Source organism: Elephas maximus, chromosome 24 (assembly GCF_024166365.1).
Source record: "Elephas maximus indicus isolate mEleMax1 chromosome 24, mEleMax1 primary haplotype, whole genome shotgun sequence".
Taxonomy (NCBI): Eukaryota; Metazoa; Chordata; class Mammalia; order Proboscidea; family Elephantidae; genus Elephas; species Elephas maximus.
In genome coordinates this window covers 28,607,705-28,627,425 of record NC_064842.1, presented here as the reverse complement: position 1 = coordinate 28,627,425, position 19,721 = coordinate 28,607,705, and the positions used below count along the sequence as shown (strand labels likewise).

Here is a 19,721-nt window from a genome sequence, read left to right as displayed (position 1 = left end):
ATTCATGTCTTTGAAAAGAACTGCTTCTATAAATAATTTGAGATCTTACTAACATGACTTTTGATCTGTATCATGCTTTCATAATACACATAACAAGATGAATTTACATCATTTATCTGTTTAATTGATTACCATCTGTCTCCCCAAGTAATGAAAGCGCCACAAGAGCAGGAACCTGGCATATCAACACCTAGCACATAATCCAATAGGCACTCAATAATGATGTGTTTATTGAATGAATGAATGAATAATAAAGAAGGAGAATTAAAGTTCAAGCAGGTATAATCATTTTCCCCATTAGAAGACAAAATTATTTCTTCACTTCTAATTGTTAAGACTACTTCTTTCCCTTTATTTTCAATTTTTTTTTTTGGCCAGATGGGGGGTGGGGTTGGGGGTGGGGATTGCGATTTAGATATTCTAACTCTGAGGCTACAGAATTGAGTGAAATTTCCAGTGAATGAAGGTAAAACTAAGCATAGTTACTTTTTTGTTAAGTTTATCTGTGGTAGATCATTAATAATCAAGAACTGAGTTTTGACCCTGTCTCTTCTCCCTCAACAATTATCAGAATTTCTAGCCATAAGCCAGGCCTAGAATATTAAAATATATCCAGGCCACCCCAGAAACCATCAGCAGTGTTTCATCGTCTAAAACCCATAAAAACCCAGTACCACTGAGTTGATTCTGCCTCATAGTGACCCTATAGGACACAGTAGAACTACCCCATAGGGTTTCTAAGGAGCAGCTGGTAGATTTGAATTGCTGACATTTTGGTTGGCAGCCAAAGCTCTTAACCACTACACCACCAGGGCTCCTCATTGTCTAAAGCTTCTCTGAACTTGCTGGCACGTGAATACATCTTTTTATTTGGAGACTGTAACAAAACTAATCTCAGAATCAAGCAACAGACAATTTTAAAAGGATATGCTATTTTTTTACCCCAAGCCTTAGCTGCTCTGCCAAGAAGCATTTCCTATTACATTTACTACTTTCTTATCACTTCTGGTGAGTCAGTTAGCACCGGCTGGCCACTAAATAAAATCTGGAAAGAAATGAGGTTTACAGTTATTTCTTTTTCTCAGCCAGGAGGGGGGGGCAATGAAAGAAATACCTACTAACTCACTCAGGAGAAAAAGCTATCAATATAAATGGAGTTCAGCAAAATTAAAGGAATTCTGTAAGGATACGGGGTGGGGGCGCGGGTCACAGTTCTGTTATCTAGAGTTGAGATTAAGGAACTGTGGAAGAAGAGAAGCACACTGTGGGTGCTGTTCAGGTTAGAAGATTCTATGTAGTTTCCTAATTTTCTTTTCTAAAGTACTACAAGTTTCTGTAATCTAAAATATGGATATACTAAACCAGTGGTTCTTAACCAGTAGTACTTTTGGCCCCCAGGGGACATGTGGCAGTGTCTGGAGACATTTTTGGTTGTCATAACTGGGGTGAGGGGGAGCATCACTGGTATCTAGTGGGTAGAGGCCAGGGAAGCTGCTAAACTCCCTACTGTGCACAGGACATCCCCCCACAACAAAGAATTATTGAGCCCAAAATGTCAATAGTGCTAAGGTTGAGAAACTCTGTACCACACCATAGTATAGAAATAAATCCAAAAGTCAATATGAACGATTTTCAACTAATCAGATAAAACAGAGGGACTGAGGAAGTTCCAGGCTTTTATTTTTTAAATCTATTCACGAATACACAATGAAGAAAACCTAGAACAGCAATATGTATGAAAACGATGGAGAAATTTTTACTGACTGGGAGTTTTATACAAAACGGATTCTTGGGCTACATTAAGAGAAAGGTAGTGCTTAGATGGAGCGAGGGAACAGTTCTGTTATAGACTGCAATGGCACCAAAAGGTGCCCGTAGTCTTTTTTATTTTGAATGCCATATTTTAATACGGGCATTCACAAATCAGAACATGTCTAGAAAGATGATCAGAAAAGTGACAGGTTTGGAAACCACAGCAAACGAGGATGCCTTAACCACTATTTTTAAAAACTATTAAGTACAGAACTGTCTTATGTACGTTTTTATATTCCTTGCAGCAGCTGGGATAGGGCTTTGCATATAGGAGGCTCTCAGCTTGATGCCAAATTAACTAAGGACAATTAGCCTGGTGAAAAACAAGACTGAGAGGGAGAAACGGGACAGGACAACCATCTCCAAATATTTGAACAGCTGTCATGTGGAAAATTTGCTCTGTGTGCTTACTGAGGGACAAATATAAGAAAGTCCTTTTTATAGACCAAGTAGAGAGAACACAAAATTCATTTGTTCTAAGAGGCTGTATATGAGTTTTTATATAAAGTTCAAAAAGGGCTGAATAAATGAATAGATACTGACTCCACAAAGGCTTCTGGATGTCATGAGGAACAACGATAGAACTAATATCCCAGTTCTCATTAGAAATGATAGGTAACAGTGTCCCTATTTTGCGCATGAATCAGTAAAGTCACCTCTATCTAAGTCATCTTCAGGCCTGCCAGCTGCCACTGTGGCTCTCATCCTAACTAGATATTCAGAACGGGTTACAATAACATACTCTCTTCTTTTAGGCACCAAACCTAACTTACATGATTTGAAATAATATTGATATTGTTATTAACATAAAGTTCACTTTAAAAAATGAATGGCATATATTTAAAAAGGGTAAATTTTATGGTATGTCAGTTATATCTCAATTTTTAAAAAGTAAGCTGCATTTTTATAAACTTAGACGTGTTTAATTTGAAGGTAAAATTTGAGAGACATCAGCAAGACAATTTGGCTTACTGCAGTTTGTTGGGGAGAATTTTGGTGAAGGATTAAGCAAACTTTATAGTGAAGGAATAAATAGTTCTCCTGCAGTCTGATTGGTCTCAAAGAGTTCTTAGGATGTTGGTCAACTTTTTTTTCCCCCCAAATGACCCAAATACGACTGTTTTAGGCAGTTAAAAAAATTATTACCTTGATACGCTAAAAACATCTTTGTGAAAGGGGGCATCCTAACCAGGAAGTGGAGCACAGTCCCGCTGTTGGAGTAGTGGGAGCCGTAGTGATAGGGCTGCACAGGAGGCATGGGGTCATCTTCTCTGGCTCCTTTGCGGTACTCTTCTTCCAAATACTGGTGGGACAGAGGATCAGAGCATAATCCGTGAGAGTGTGCCCCAGGCCAAACCACCTCAGTGGTTCCTTCTCTACTACCCTCGTCTGTGTCACACTCCATAGCTTGCCCTCCACTCCAACCAAGACCATGGCCACCCTGAGTGTCTGAGAGTCTCCCCCTCAGTGCCCTGCTAAAGCCTGACCCTTTGAGAAGCATCTCATGTCCTGGGCCTTTACTCATGCATTCCCTCATACAAATCCACCTGTCTAAGTAGACCATGCACTCAATTAATAAGAGCTGCTACTATCACTAGGGACGCTTGCATTTTAAGAGTTTCAAGATGTAACGCTAGGTAATTAAGAGAATGCTTCTCTAGAAGTAGAAACAACAGAAATGTGAAAACCATGTCACATTATTGGAATTGTTCAGTATTAATGTAACAATTTATGGCTGTTTCACACTGTAGTTATAAAGAGATTAAAAAAAAAAGGTTACAGTGATTTTTTACATTACTTTTTTTTTTCCCTATCTTCTCATCACAGAGCAGGAAGCTCCATCAAGCATTTAATATCTGTCACTATTCTTGTCTCCTACAGCTTCTGTTTGGCTCTGATAACAAAGTCAGGTGGTAATGAATGAGAAGAGTCACTTCTGGATTCCTAAAGCGATAGCCCATTGTCAACAAAAGAAGAACCAAGTAGTAACAATTATAAGATGCTTGGAAGGATCCTTCTGGCACTGTGATACAAAATAATGTGGTGAATATGAGAAAACTGCTTCAGCCACTCTTGATACTGTTATGAAGAGAAATGCAACATGCAGCTAATGAGTTTTTTGAATTTCCAACAGTGTTGCATTAATGCTAGTTTCTCAGAAACAGGTAATTAATGTCTGTACTTCAAAATCTGGCAAATTTCTCTTTAAAAAGCCAACGCAAAAACTCCCTGAATATGATTTTTTTGCATTAATGCTAGTTTCTCAGAAACAGGTAATTAATGTCTGTACTTCAAAATCTGGCAAATTTCTCTTTAAAAAGCCAACGCAAAAACTCCCTGAATATGAATAAGAAGTTATGATACACTATAAATATACTGATATTGTCATGCATGTAACATTAGGGGTTATAAATAGCAAGTCCCTGGAACTCTTTGTGATTTTTACAAGGAACTATTTATATATTTGAATATAATCATGGATTAATAGTTTTCACTTTATCCCACAATAAGTGCATTTCTTTCTCTGGGCAAAGTGTTTCCAGAAAATTGACACAATAACAGAATGATATTTAAAAATCACATAATGATTTCTAGTTGTCTCTCAATCAAAGCACAAGGAAGTGAAAAACAGAAAATGTAATACTGTACCTTATAATTATGCAAAACACAGGTCTATAAAACAAAACTGCACTTTTTATTTAGCGAATATGAGGAAAAACTAGCACTACCTTGTATGTGTCCACATAACGATCTTCCTTTTCTTTATACTGCACAGCTATAGGCTTAGAGAGATTTCTGCAAAGGAAGAGATGACGGACAGCATTAAACATTTTGACACCGTCAGAGGAAAGCTGCCTAGCTGTCTGCATCCTGAAAGTCAATAACTGATCAACAAAACGCTTGGCCCTTAGTTCACTGCTTACGCATGTTACTTCTCAACTAGCAATCACCATGTGAAATGAGGATTTCACAAACCGTGAAGATGGAATTTTCCCAGCAGATCCCCGGATGTATTAGGAATTTCTGATTTAGAGGCAACGTGCATAAGAAGAGCCACTACTCTCCCTCCTCTCTCTACTCTGCTGCTGCCTCCATGCCCGAAGTCCCTGCGCCCCTGACTTCCACACTCTACATCCAGTGAGGCAGTAAGGAGTGAAGGACCGTTTGGACAGAAATTATGACCATGAGGAGACGCTATGTGATTAGTAGGCTATTTCGTAAAAATGGAAGGAATTACACATGCTTAAAATGACCAAGCTGAGATCTGGAGTGTGAGTACTGAAATAAATATCTTGTTCTCTAATCAGCAGTGCAGAGATACCAATGTGAGGGGTGTAGAGTTGGTGTGCACATGTGCAAGTGTGTCTGTGTTGGTGTCCACATGGTACCAGGGAGGCAACAGAACTCAAGAAGTGGAGCTGTACTTTTATGAGCTACAGAATCAAAGTGGTGTCCCAAAGTGGTGCTTGAAAGAACAAGAGAAAAAGAGCTTGTGAGGAAGGGCAAGCTTCCCCTGGCTGAATGGGACTACATGGAGTTTCAACATCTGGATCTATAACAGACCAATAGCAAGAGTTGCCCAGATTTCAGTAAGTCAAACCAGGTCTGCTTAGCCAGATGTTGATATACCTTTTTTAAAAATAAATTACTATTTTCCTGCAAAACCAGTTACCATAAAGTCGATTCTGACTCCTGGTGACCCCACGTGTGTAGAGCAGCATTGTACTCCATAGGGTTTTCAAGGCTGTGACCTTTTGGAATCAGACTGCCAGGTCTTTCTTCCAAGGCACCTCTGGGTGAGTCTGAACCACCAACCTTTTGGTCAGTAGTTGAACACTTAACCGTTTGCGCCACACAGGGACTCATTATTTTTCCAGGGATATTGAAATTAGCAATATTAAACACACTAATTTTGTTTTTGAGACTTTTCTAATCCTAAAAACTTTGTTAAAAAGTAAAAAGTTTTATAGAATAGGTACAAATTTACATATCTAAACAGGAAGAATCATGTTTGAGATCCTGGCATACAATTTTTTTAATAAGTAGCATAAATAGCTTCCTTTGGATAGAAGTAGTATTTTTTGTTGTTGAAAAATCAGAAATTACATATGAGCAAACAAACAAACAAAAAATCATCCTCAATCCTATCATCTGGAGGCAAAATATTTTGGCATGTAGCATCCCAGATGTTTCTCTGCTTATCTGTGCATGCATATTTATTTTTCCAAAGAAAAGGATTTTTCAATGCCTGTAACATATACTTCTATAACAGAACTTTTAATGGCTGCAACATAATACAAAGTACTCAATTTACTGCTGGGCATTAGGCTGTTTCTAAATTTTAGCTACTTCGAGGACGATCCTTATGGATAAATATTTGCATGCAGCCCAGGCACTGTTCCAGGCAACGAACCACACAGATTTAGTGCCTGTCCTCATAAAACTTACTTCTAGTGGGAACACATACTTCCGAAAGGCACACATCCTTAAGTATCACCTAAGAAACAATTTCTGGAAGTTAAATTGCTAAGAAAGAGTATGCACATTTTACGGGGTTCTTTGGATACATATTGTTAAATAACCTCCCAGAAAGACCGTATCTATTTATACCAGCAGTGTATAAAATGTTTAAATGTCCAACAGCAGTACATAAACAAGTCTAAAAGAGAAATAACCTGCCATTTGCTTTTTTAAACTAAATCTGGTTTCTTGAGACCTACCTGAACTAGGGCTACTATTTAGCGGTTATAACGAAATACCCTAATGTAACAAGTAAAATATTTGGAGTCCATTTTTCTTTAAGTAAGGAAGTCTTAAAAAACTAAAGAAATGACAAATATGCCAACAATTAGGACTATCTGGTTACTCTAAAATACAGTTCATTCAGAAAAGGTGGGATAAATGCTTCATTCTTTTCTATTAATTGCCAAATTTCAAAGTAGGGAATTGGTGCCCTACTAACCTCCAATGGAAATCAATAAGTTTTGTTTTGCTTTTTTGGGGGGCCTTTTAAAAAGTATTATTATGAACTTGTGTATCTTTTATTTTGTTTTCAGTTGTAGTCATTGTTCTATCTGATGCCCAGATTGTTTTGACTTTGGCCAGTGAGAGCCGCTTCAAGTTGGTTCCTGAGTCCTTCTGGTCACTTCCTTGCTCTCCTGATGCAACAAAATATCCCAAGCTCACCCTGTATGTTTTCTCCTAATAAATATGGAACAAATGAGAGAATCGGAAATTACCATTTTGCAACCCCTAGTGAAATAACCGATTCAAGCAATACTTGCCAACGGACAAAACTATTAAATGAAAGGTCAATGGGAACCTGAACCCACAGGTCAATCTTAACATGGTTTAGAATAGGGGGGTATTATACGCCTCCTGATATGATGTAATCTGAAGTCCACCCCACCACCTATTAAGTATTCTTGCCAAAAAGAGTTGAACCGGAATCTAATCAAGCCCTTGAAGCTAATTTCCAGTTTTCAGGAAATAAACAGGCTAGATGAACAAGTTAAATACTATTATAGGAAACAATCAGAAAAACACAGACTGTGGGACAGCCTATAGGATAAATAACCAGGTCTTTTCAACAAGTCAATGTTAGGAGGAAAGAAAGAAAAACACACACAAATGAAGGCTGTTCTAGCTGCATGTCTTTTAGAGACACAACAACCAAAGGCCACAATGCATCCAATTCAAGCAAGCCAACTATAAAAAGACATCTTTGAGATAGTCAGTGCACATCTGAAAATAAACTGGGTATTAGATACCATGGAATTATTGTTAATTTTCTTAGATGGCATTATGGTCATGTAACAAAATGTCCTCATTTTTTTTTGCCAGTTCAACTTTTTACAAGTGAGAAAATGTCCTATTATTTTTAAGAGCAGGGTGATATAACAAGATGTCTGTGATTTGTCTTAAGTAAAAAGAAAAGAGACAATGTAAGTTTGGCAAAAATCTTCATAACTGTTGAATTGGGGAGATAGACATATATGGTTTGTTATATATATTCATTCTGTTTTTTGTGCATGTTTGACAATTTTCATAATAAACACTTTAATAAAAACAATACAACAAATGGATGAAACCAAAAGCTGATGTCTGTACTTGCCTGTAGATGGATGGGTCACTGAGGTCCAGTGTTTCGCTAACATAGTCGGCAAGTATAAACGGGAACACTGGGTACTGCATGAGGTCGTTGAAGGAGCGCCCTGCGTGCTTGTTTAAGTGAGTCAAATACTCAAAGTTAGTAATTTGTCCAGCATACCACAAGTTTGTCAGAGCGGTGATGTTTCCATATTCCAGAAGATTAGGGAGGTTATTTGTTAGTATACTGTGGTAGACATCATCACGAACCTAAAAGGAAAGAAGAGGGGGAAGAAAAAAAAAACCTATATTTTACTTTTAGGCTTACTGACATTTTTCTCCAAAGAACCTACAATATTATGGACATGTTACTAATCTCAAATTCTCCAAGGAAATACTTTTTACCCAATAAAATTAATTGGTGTAGAACTGAGATTCAATTCCAGGTCTTTTTACCTATTTATTACACACCAGTACAACGACATCATGTTTGGTAGAGTAGATGGTCAGCGAAAAACAAGATCTTCAATGAGATGGACTGACACAGTGGCTGCAACAATGGGCTCAAGCATAACAATGATTGTGAGGATGGCCCAGGACCAGGCAGTGTTTTGTTCTGTTGTACACAGGCTTGCTATGAGTCGGAACTGACTCGAAGTCACCTACAACAACTGTTCAAGGTGCTGGAGATACAGCACTTAAAGCTCTTACATTCTATTGGGGAAAGGTAGACAATGGTGGATCCTAACAAGTCCTATGGAGAAAAACAGAGAAAAGTAAAGGTGTTAAGGAATGCTTAGGGGTAGGACGGAGAGATGAGTTGCTATTTTATATAGTCAGGGAAGGTCCTTCTGATAAGGAGACATTTGACCAGAGAACATGAGGAAACTGAGTCACATGAATATCCAACAGGAGAAGCATTCCAGGCAGAGGGAACAGTAAGCGCAAAGGCCTTGAGGCATCAGCATGCCTAACATAGTCAAAGAAATGAGTGAAGAGAGAGTCACTGTGGATGAGTGAAGAGAGAGAGGGAGAGAATGGTAGAATGGAAGAAGATAAAGTCAGAGAGATAACAGTTGCCAGATTATTCAGAGCCTTGTTAGGCTATTTATAAGGACTTTGGCTTTAACTGAGTGACACAGGAAGTGACTGGAGGTTTTGAGCAGAGGAATGGCATAATCTGACATACTTTGGCTGCTGTGCCGAGAACAGCCTGAAGAGGGGAGAGGATGAAAACAGAAAGAGCAGTTACCAGGCTATTATAACACTTTAGGCAAGAGATGATGATTGCTTAGACCAGGATGGCAGCAGTAGAAGTAGGCACGTTCTAGACATATTTTGAGGGCAGAGCCAACAGAAGTTACTGACAGAGTAAATGTGGGAGATCAGTGAAAGAGAGGACTCAGGATAATTCCCAGGGTTTTGGTCTTGCAATGGGAAAGATGGAGTTGTCATTTATTGAGATGGGGTGAAACTGGAAAGAGATTTTGGGGGGAAGATTAGAAGTTCAGTTTTGCACTTAAGTTTGAGATGCCAATTAGATTTCCAAGTGGAGATGCCAAGTAGAGAGTTAGATATTTGAATACGGCATTTCAGGGAGAGGTTTTGGGGGTGGCATTATAAGCTGTTAGAATATAGATGGTATTTAAAGCCACAAGACTGGATGAGAAGAGAAAGGTTTGAGGATTGAGCCCTGAGACATCCCAAGGAAGAATCTACAAAAAAGACTGAGAAGGAATGGCTGGGGAGGTAAAAAGAGAACTAAGAGAAAGTGGTAAACCAGAAGCAAGTGAGCAAGCTTTTTTAAGGAGGGAGTTAAGTAATCAGTTGTCCCAAATGCTACTGACGAGTAAACTGAGGACTAAGAGATACGACCATGAGGTTTACCAACCTGGAGGTCATGGGTGACCCTGACAAAAGAAGTTATAGTGGTGAGAAGAAAGCCTGACTGGAGTATTCAAAGGAGAATTGGAGGGGAGGAATTAGAGGCAGCAAGTGATTCAACTTTTTTTCTAAGAGTTTTTCTAAATAGGAGAGCAGAGAAATGGTAGTTGGAGCAGTTGTGGGGGTCAAAAGAGGTTTTGTCAAAGATGGAATCTTCTATAGCACTGAGGAAGTTAAAACTACCTTCAGGCAAGGGAGCCCTGGTGGCTCAACAGTTAAGTGCTCTGCTGTTAACTGAAAAGTCGGCAGTTCGAACCCACCGGCAGCTGCCTGGGAGAAAGGACCTGGAGATCTACTCTTTTAAGGATTACAGCCTAGAAAACCCTATGGGTAAGTTCTACTCTGTATTACAGGGTCACTATGAGTCAGTATCGACTTGATGGCACCCAACAAAAACATTCATTCATTCATTTACTTATATCGTTTTTACAGATACAACACCAACCAGATGCTTTCAGAAGACAGACTTTAATACAACTTTGAAGGACAAAAATAATTGTCATATGACGAAGTTTATTACACATGTTGTTGAGTTGATTTTGACTCATGACGACCCCGTGTGTGTCAGAGTAGAACTATGCTCCACAGTGCTTTCAATGACTGATTTTTTGGTAGCAGATCGTCAGGCCTTTCTTTGAGGTGCCTCCGAGTGGGTTTGAACCCCCAGTCTTTTGGCTAGTAGTTGACTGCTTAACCAATTGCGCCACCCAGGGACTCCATCTATATTAGTTAGGACTAAGAAATGAGGCAATTTTTATTTGATTTCAGAGATAGTGCAATTAAAGTTTAAATAAATTAAACCTTCATAAAGTCAGTACGACTAAAGTTATATTGGTCATAGGATCACTTAAAAATATGTATCTCTCAATGAAGATGAATTTACCTTGGTGTTATCAAATGCTAACAGGAGTGTTCTGCCATTTGTTAAAAAGATTTCTACAGCATTATCTCTTAATTGCCACCAACGCTTATGAACTTCTTTAATTTCTTCATATGTCCAGGAAAATGATGCTGGTTCCAACTCTCCCTGAAGGCTCTAAGACAAAGGAAAGAGACAAAAGTATTTGCGTTACACGGAATATAAAGAATGTTTTTAATTTTAGACTTAAAAAAAAAATCACTAAACTGAATGAGAAGAGTTTTTTTTTTTTTTCTGGGCAAAATGGCAGATAACATTACCTGAAAACCCTCCCGCTACAAAATTCTTCAAAATGCTGGATAAAATTTAACAAAAATTCTTTTTTTTCCTAAATTTTATTTATTTTGTTGTTGTTGTGGAAAATATTTACAGCAAAACATTCACCAATTCAACCGTTTCTACAGGTACAATTTGGTAACGTTGATTACATTCTTCGGCCTGTGCAACCATTCTCACCCTCCTTTTTTTTAACTGTACTTTTTTTTTACCCGATGTAGCAAATTAGTTTCTCATTAAACAATTAATATGTATATTGCTTTGTGACACTGACTGCCAATCTGTGATGTGTCAACGCTCTCCTCTTCTCGATCACGGGTTCCCCATGTCCATTTGTCCAACTCTCCTGTCCTTTCCTGCCTCCTTGTCCTTGCTCCTGGACTGGTATGCCCACTTAGTCTCATATACATGGTTGAGCTATGTGTATTGTTGTTTGTGTCATGGGCCTGTGTAATCATTGGCTGAAGGGTAAACCTCAGGAGTAACTTCAGTACTGAGCTAAAAGGATATCTGGGCGCCATACTCTCGGGGTTTCTCCAGTCTCTGTCAGACCAGTGAGTCTGGTCTTTTTTTTTTTTGTGAGTTTAACATACATTCTTGCGTAGTTGAACTTGTAAGAAAGTAAGTGAAATGAAATGCCCAGGAGCCAAAAGCAAAGAGAAATCTGAAAAACAGCAGTAAGGAGGAACTGACACTTTGACCTCCCGGTTGTGTGTGCCTGGGGACATGCACACATATGCACACACTGTTTCAGACACTGAGTGACTTGGGGTAACCCCATTTGGGGACAGTAGATGAGGCTGTGGGATCCCTGGAATCAGAGTACAGGAACTGAGATTGCTTCATAAAGTTAAAGCCAGGAAGGGACATATATCCAGTGAAAGAATAGACAAAAAAAAAAAAACAAAACTGTGCCCATCACAGCCTCTCCCTGAGGATTCCTATCTGGGCCTGCCCTCACATGGAGCTGTGTTAAAATGTACCTATCTGCGTGACCTGGGAGCGCCCAAGCTCAGAAATGAACGAGAAACATAGTTTCCGGGCCCTCAGTCATCTATCAAGGTGAAGCGGAATCTCCGGAGGAATACTCCTGCTTTCTAATGTAGTGCATGATTCCGATAAATAGAGCCCCACTATGGGTTGTTTGGAGCCCCTGTGGTGCAGTGGTTAAGAGCATGGCAGCTAACCAAAAGGTTGGCAGTTCGAATTCATCAGCTGCTCCTTGGAAACCCTATGGGCAGTTCTACCCTGTTCTATAGGGTAGCTGCATGTCAGAATCAACTCAATGGCAGTGTGTTTGGTTTTGGTTTAAGAGCTGTCTGGTTGAAGTAAGCTCACAGATCAGAACACACCAAGTGGCTACAATCCCCTCCAACATGGTTAGCAGAGGGAAATAAGACAAAGTGACCACCAGCCAGCGTGATTTCCTTGAGAGCATCAATTCAGACCCACATGTTCCAGAATGAAGAGTTAATGGCCAGAGGTCCTACTCCTCCTGCCATCACTGGGCTCCTCCCAAAGTATAAGATCAAGAAAAATCTTTAAAAGCATGCATGCAAATCTTTCGTAAATTGCAAATGAATACATGAAGTATGCTACTCAATGTTTTTAATAAAAAGATGATGAAAAAAACTTCTACCAAAATATAAAATCAGTTAGAATTTATTTCCTCAAATAAACCTGCATTCTAGTTGTTTCATTTTGTTTTAATTCAGTTTTCCATTTTAGAAAACTGCTTTTATTTATCCTTCCGTACTGGCCAACAGGAATAACAGGAAACTCAGAGTAAAGTTTAGAACTCAATTACAATATTATATTATCCCATGCTCTTCATCCTTCTTAAACCTTACCTTTTTTTATTTGGAATGCTCTGCTCTATGTTTATTTTGGAAACCCTGGTGGCATAGTGGTTAAGAGTTATAACTGCTAACCAAAAGGTTAGCGGTTCAAATCCACCAGGCACTCCTTGGAAACCCTGTGGGGCAGTTCTACTCTGTCCTATAGGGTCACTGAGTCAGAATCAACTTGTCGGCAATGAGTTTAACGGGTACATTTATTTTACTACTGTACTGGGTCCCAAATAATTTTTAGAGATAGAAGCAGAAAATATGTTACAAGTAAAATAAATTATAAAATATAACATTTTAATAAAAATATAATATTCTCATGCTTAAAACTGAATTCCTTCTTTAATGTCAACATTCATTCATGAATTCAATTCAGCATATATTAACAAGCATCCCCATATGCAAGGTACTCCCTTTAAGTTCTCTGCATGTAATAATCTATATAACACAAGGAAGCCACTGTCACAGGGGGCACGAGGCATTTGTATACATATTTAACATGCAAGATAGCAAATATATAAGAAGTAAGAACAAATACTACAAAAGTACAGAGGAAAGAAGACTCTTTCAACCTATTAAAAAGCAAGGGCATTTTTAAGAGAGTTTAAAAGGAGGAAATGTCATCTCTTAGACCCAGACAAGTATCAACTCATGAATCAACTACTGAATTCCTTAGTTGATAAAAAGATAAACAACATAAAATATAATCCTGAAAAATAATATAACTATATTTTTTATCAGCTGAAACAAGCCTTGTAGTAACTGTTATATAAATAAGAAAAGAATATCTATTGAGTTTTTTTTTGGCTATTTTAAGTATTTTCATATTATTTGAAAAGATACAATTTTTTTTTCCTTTTTTTTTAAATTGAACTTTAGATGAAGGTTTACAGAACTAGCTCCTCATTAAACAGTACACATTGTTTTATGATATTGGTTAACAACCCCACGACACGTCAACATTCTCCCTTCTCAACCTTGGGTTCCCTATTACCAGCTTTCCTGTCCCCTCCTGCCTTCTGGTCTTTGCCCCGTAGGCTGGTGTCACCTTTAGTCTTGTTTTGTTTTATGGACCTGTTTAATCTTTGGATAAAGGGTGAACCTCTGGAGTGACTTCATTATTGAGCTAAAGGGGTGTCCAGGGGCCATACTCTCAGGGTTTCTCTAGTCTCTGGTAGGCCAGTAAGTCTGGTCCTTTTTTTAAGTTAGAATTTTGTTCTACATTCTTCTCTAGCTCTGTTTGTTCTACATTTTTCTCTAGCTCTGTCAGTGGCAGTTGTGGGGCACGATCTAGTTGTACTGGATTCAGTCTGGGGGAGGCCATGGTAGTTGTGGTCCATTAGTCCTTTGGACTAATCTTCTCCTTGTATCTTTAGTTTTCTTCATTTTTCCTTGCTCCCGAAGGGGTGCGACCAGTAAAGTATCTTAGATGGCTGCTCACAGGCTTTTAAGACTCCAGGTGCTACTCGCCAAAGTAGAACACAGAACATCTTCTTTATAAACTATGTTTTTTATGCCAGTTGAGCTAGATGTTCCCGAGATCTTGGTCCCCATAGCCCTCAGCCCAACAGTTTGGTCCCTCAGGGAGTCTGGATGCCTGTGGAGCTTCCATGACCTTGCCTTGTACAAGCTGTGCTGGCTTCCCCGGTATTGTGCACTGTCTTACCCTTCACCAAAGTTACCACTTAAACTTATCTATTGTCTATTTAGTGTTTTTCCATCTCCACCCCTCCCCTCCCTCATAACCATCAAAGATCGCTTCTTTTTGTGAAAACACAAAATTTTTATATTTAGGTGTTTCCTCACACAAACAAATTTTATGCTTTCACTCATTAAGTTTTTGAAATGAAATATGTATTCATCATTAAACCAGACATGATCTTATTTAGTGTATCCTTATACATTTCTGGCTTTAGAGCTTTTGTGAAACAAAAACCTACTTCTCCTATTACAGGAACCTCAAAACAATATACTGAAGGTGAGCAAGCTGTTTCAGATGGATTAAAAGCTTTACTCAACAAAAAATGTGAGTTAAAAGTCTTTTCTGTTATTTTCTGATTAATACCAGAATTTCTATAAGAGTAAAAATTGTAATTGCTAAGCTATGTGAATATCAGAATTAAGATGTTCATTTATACAATACTTTCTTTTTGAAGGAAAAGGTACTTGACTGTAAACTGGGAATGGCAGGGAGTATTTATTTTGGTGCTGTTGAGGATAGTGATGAGAAGGAATGGACAGACACTGAAATAAGCACTTTAGAGTTTGACTCGTAAGATTAACTGCTATGAGACTTGGAATCTAAGCCAGAGAAGATGGCACGGTCTTCTTTTTAAAAAATGTCTGGCATACAGACCTATCTGCAATAAATGAATTCTAACAGTTCTGCCTGCTCTCTGGCTATACTGAATGTACACATTTTGGGAAGCTGCCGAGAGCTCTGTAGGTGCCCCCTTACGCATTTACTCACTGAGCTTTCAACTGCATCAGAAGCATTGTCTTCCACAAAATACATTCCACATTTGCCTGCAGAGAATAAATTGATACAAGACTTTAAAAATGTATACGCACTATGACCATATCTGAGTTGTAGCAGCGAAAAGCATGAGCTCTGGAGTCAGTCTGCCTGAATGAATTGGAATCTCAGCACCTAGAAACAGTTCCTGGTGCTCAATAAATATTTTTGAACGCTACCCATGGGATCTTACACAAGTTACTTAACCTCTTTGTGTCTTAGTTTCCTTGCCAAAAAAAATAGGTGAGAGGGTCCTATTTCAAAAAATTACTGGGGGAATTAAATTAGAAAATATGTAAAATGCTTATAATAGTGCCTGACACTCAGTCCTAAATGTTATTACTGTTATTCTTATATTACTAGTATATTGATTTGCTTCATTCAGTCACACACTGATTGAAGCCAAGTTGTAAGCCAAATTTTTTTAGCAAAGAGGAATCCTTAATTATCTTGCTGATTGAGATGCTCAATAGAGCAGAATATAGCCTGTGAAAGGCTGGTGGTTGCTAACATATGCCCTGTTTCCATGTGAGGAGCTTCCCTGGGGTTCTCCACCTAGATGCTGGTCACTCGAGTCCTGGGGCTCCGTATCTTTGGAGGCTGCAGCTTTAGTCTACAGCATTGGCTCTCAAATTTCAGGTGCATCAGAATCACTGAAGGGCTTGTTAATCACTGGAGGCCTCACAGAACTTCAGATTCAGCAGGTCTAGGCCAGACGGAGAATGTGCATTTCTAAGAAATATGATGCTGATACTACTGGTTTGGGGACCATTAGTCTAGAGTTTACAAACCGGTTCTTTATGAGAACAGAGATCAAGTGGTCTAACTTTATTTCTTCATATCTTGAGAAAAAAATTTCCCAGCAAATGCCACTATACAGGTATCTATGGATTGACAATCTTGTCCTTTCTCTCACAAGCACAATAGAGAATATACGTTATGGACAATCTCAAGGTGAATACATTTTATGCATAAGTATATCAGTTAAAACAGTAGGCATATATCAATACTTTTCACTTTAAAAAATCTAAATTGATACAGAATCAAAGGAATCATTAAAAATAAAAATGTATACTCATGTAGAAAGTCAACTTTGTAAAAATTAAAATGCTACTCATTTGCTTTTTAGAAAATAAGATGTCATTTCTTCACATTCCTGAGTCATATGCATTATACATGACATTAACACAAAATAACTTATGTGATGTTAGACAAAGTTGTCTGATTTAATGGCAATGTTTCTTAAAAATAAAAAAAAAACTTCAAATAATCTAAGAATAAAATAAGGCAGGGTAAAGTGTGCGAAACTCTTCAAAATTTGACTTACCTAGTAACAATTCACCAGCTGTCTCTCTAGATGGTGCAACACTGATACATCTTCGATTCACTCTGTCAAAACATAGTCAAAATTACTATGATTAAATGTTTTGACCAATTTTAGTGAGCATAAGCTTTATTTTATCTACTAAAAGATTTTAGCAAAGCAAACTAGCATAAGAGGTCTCATCAAAACCCACATAAAAATACTATCTCATTTTTCAACATTCTTGTAGAAGAGAAAATGACTAAAACTTTTAGAAAAAGCTAATAATCTTATGTCCTCTATGCAGCATACAGGCATTTAGTTATTTAAAAGAGACTCCAATAGTTCATATTTTCCATTAAATGAGGAAGCACTGGTTTATACCTCTGACATTTCAAACATAGAAAAGATGCCCAGTATTTTAGGAAAAACAAAGGATCTGGAGCCAGAAAAGTTTCTCTATTTTTCAGTCAAGTCACTTATCTTCTTAGAGTCTTAGTTTTTTCATTTATAAAATGGTCATGGTAATAATAATGGCCGCTATAACAACGATAATATTATCAATAAAAAACCCAGTTGCCGTGGAGTTGATTCTGACTCATGGTGAGCCCATGCGTTTCAGAGTAGAACTGTCCTCCACAGAGCTTTCAGAGGCTGTGCTCTCGCATTGCAGATCATCGGTCCCTTATTTTGAGGCGCTTCTGGGTAGATTTGAAGCACCAACTTTCTGGTGAGTAGCTAAGTGTTTGAGCCACCCAGGGACTCCAATATTATCAATAGTTAACAGATACTGACCTATTTAATACTCTCAGCAATGCTATTCTATCTTGGGTTTTGTTATTTTCCCCATTTAACAGGTGAAGATACTGACACAGAGAGGCTAAGTAACTTGCCAAAATCAGACAGCTAATAAGGGGAGGAGACAAATTTGAACCTTTAATCACTATACTCTATTTCTTCTTGATGATACCATCACCAGCTCTATTTCACAGTGTTTAGAAAAGTCAATTATAAAAATATACAGAATACAAAACAAACGCTGGTAAGGATGTGGGGTGACTGTAATCATTATGCACTGCTGGTGAGACTGTAAAATGGTACAACTAACATGGAAAATGGTATGGCACTTCCTCACAAAGACAAATAGAAATACCTTATAATTCAGCAATCTCACTCCTAGGCATGTACCCTACGGATCTAATAAAAGAGATACAGAACAGACATACACACACCTATGTTCATTGCAGCACTATTCACAATAGCAAAAAGATGGAAACAACTTAAGTGCCCAAATGGATAAACAAAATGTGGTACATACACACAATAAGAAGCAGCCCTGGTGATGCAGTGGTTAAAGCACTCAGCTACTAACTGAAAGGTCAGCGGTTCAAACCCACCAGCTGCTCCACAAGAGAGAGATGTGACAGTCTGCTTCGGTAAAGATTTACAGCCTTGGAACCCTATGGGGCAGTTCTAGTCTGTCCTGTAGGGTCCTTAAGAGTCAGAATAGGCTTGACGGCAGTGGATCTGGTTTTTTTTTGGGCGGGGGGGACATACAATGGAATACTACGCAGCCATAAAGAATAATGATGAGTCCTTGAAACTTCTTATCATGTGGATGAATCTGGAGGGTATTATACTGAGTGAAATAAGTCAATCACAAAAGGACAAATATAATCATACTTTTATAAGAAGACAAGAATAGATATATATATAAAGAGACTAATGCTTATTGGTGGTTACCAGGTGTCTCAGTTATCTAGTGCTGCCATAACAGAAATACTACAAGTGGATGGCTTTAAAGAGGAATTTATTCTCTCACAGTCTAGTAGGGGAAGGCTTTCTCTCTCTGTCGGCTCTGGAGGAAGATTCTTTGTCATCAATCTTCCCCTGGTCAAGGAGCTCCTCAGGTGCAGGGACCCCAGGTCCAAAGGACATGCTCTGCTCCTGGTGCTGCTTTCTTGGTGGTATGAGGTCCCCAACTCTCCGCCTCCCTTTCATCTCTTGAGAGATAAAGGGTAGTGCAGGCCACACCCCAGGAAAACTCCCTTTACCTTGGATCAGGGAGGTGACCTGAGTAAGGGTGGTGTTACGATCCCACCCTAATCCTCTCAACATAAAATTACAATCACAAAATGGAGGACAACCACATAATACTGGAAATTATGGCCTAACCAAGTTGATACACATATTTTGGGGGGGACATAATTCAATCCATGACACCAGGGGTAGGGGGCACTCTTGAGATAGTAGACGCGTGTTATTTTTGGTGATGGGAAAGGTAGTATCAAATGTGGATGAAGTACACACAGACTGATCAAGGTAAATGATGTTAACAAGAAGTGCACAAGAGAAAAGGATGTTTTTGGTAAAGGATATGACAAATATAATTTTGCAATAACACCAACAACCAAAACATATATATATAGGCATATATGTGTACAGGTATGAATATGTAGGTACATATGTGTGCACAGGTACATGTATCTATAGGCATATGTACATACAAGCATGTATGTGCATGCATGTATATTATGGGGACACAGTTGCTGGTACTTCTTAGACATAAACAAATACTTCAGTAGAGTGTTTTCTGGGTTTGAAGGCTTAGGACCACAGTCTCGTGGGACAACTCAGTTAATTGGCATAATATAGTTCATAAAGAATATGTTCTACATCCTAATGTGGTGAGTAGAGTCTGGGGTCTTAAACGCTTGTGAGTTGCCATCTAAGACACAACTTTTGGTCTACTCATCGAGAACAAAAGAAAAAAAAGGAAAGCAAAGACTCAAGAGAAAAAAGTAGTCTATAGGGCTAATGGAAACCCTGGTGGGGTAGACGTTAAGAGTTTAGCTGCTAACTAAAATGTCAGTAGTTCAAATCCACCAGGTACTCCCTTGGAAACCCTATGGGGGCAGTTCTACTCTGTCCTGTAGGGTCACTATGGATTGAAATCGACTTGATGGCAATGGGTTTTTTTTTTTTTTTTCAGTAGGGCTAACAATCTACATGAAC

General features: G+C 38.4%; 1 protein-coding gene across 6 annotated transcripts in view; it reads right to left on the bottom strand.

The window, feature by feature from the left end:
• Positions 1-19,721, bottom strand: part of LYST (lysosomal trafficking regulator) — a 211,994-nt gene that overhangs the window by 47,058 nt on the left and 145,215 nt on the right. For all 6 annotated transcript variants that reach the window (XM_049868668.1, XM_049868673.1, XM_049868670.1 and 3 more), the window contains 6 exons: positions 16,731-16,792; positions 15,359-15,414; positions 10,730-10,882; positions 7,928-8,172; positions 4,542-4,608; positions 2,959-3,115 (listed from right to left, as the gene is read on the bottom strand). In XM_049868668.1, the coding sequence (XP_049724625.1) occupies positions 2,959-3,115; positions 4,542-4,608; positions 7,928-8,172; positions 10,730-10,882; positions 15,359-15,414; positions 16,731-16,792 (740 nt within the window). The remainder of the gene's footprint in view (positions 1-2,958; positions 3,116-4,541; positions 4,609-7,927; positions 8,173-10,729; positions 10,883-15,358; positions 15,415-16,730; positions 16,793-19,721) is intronic.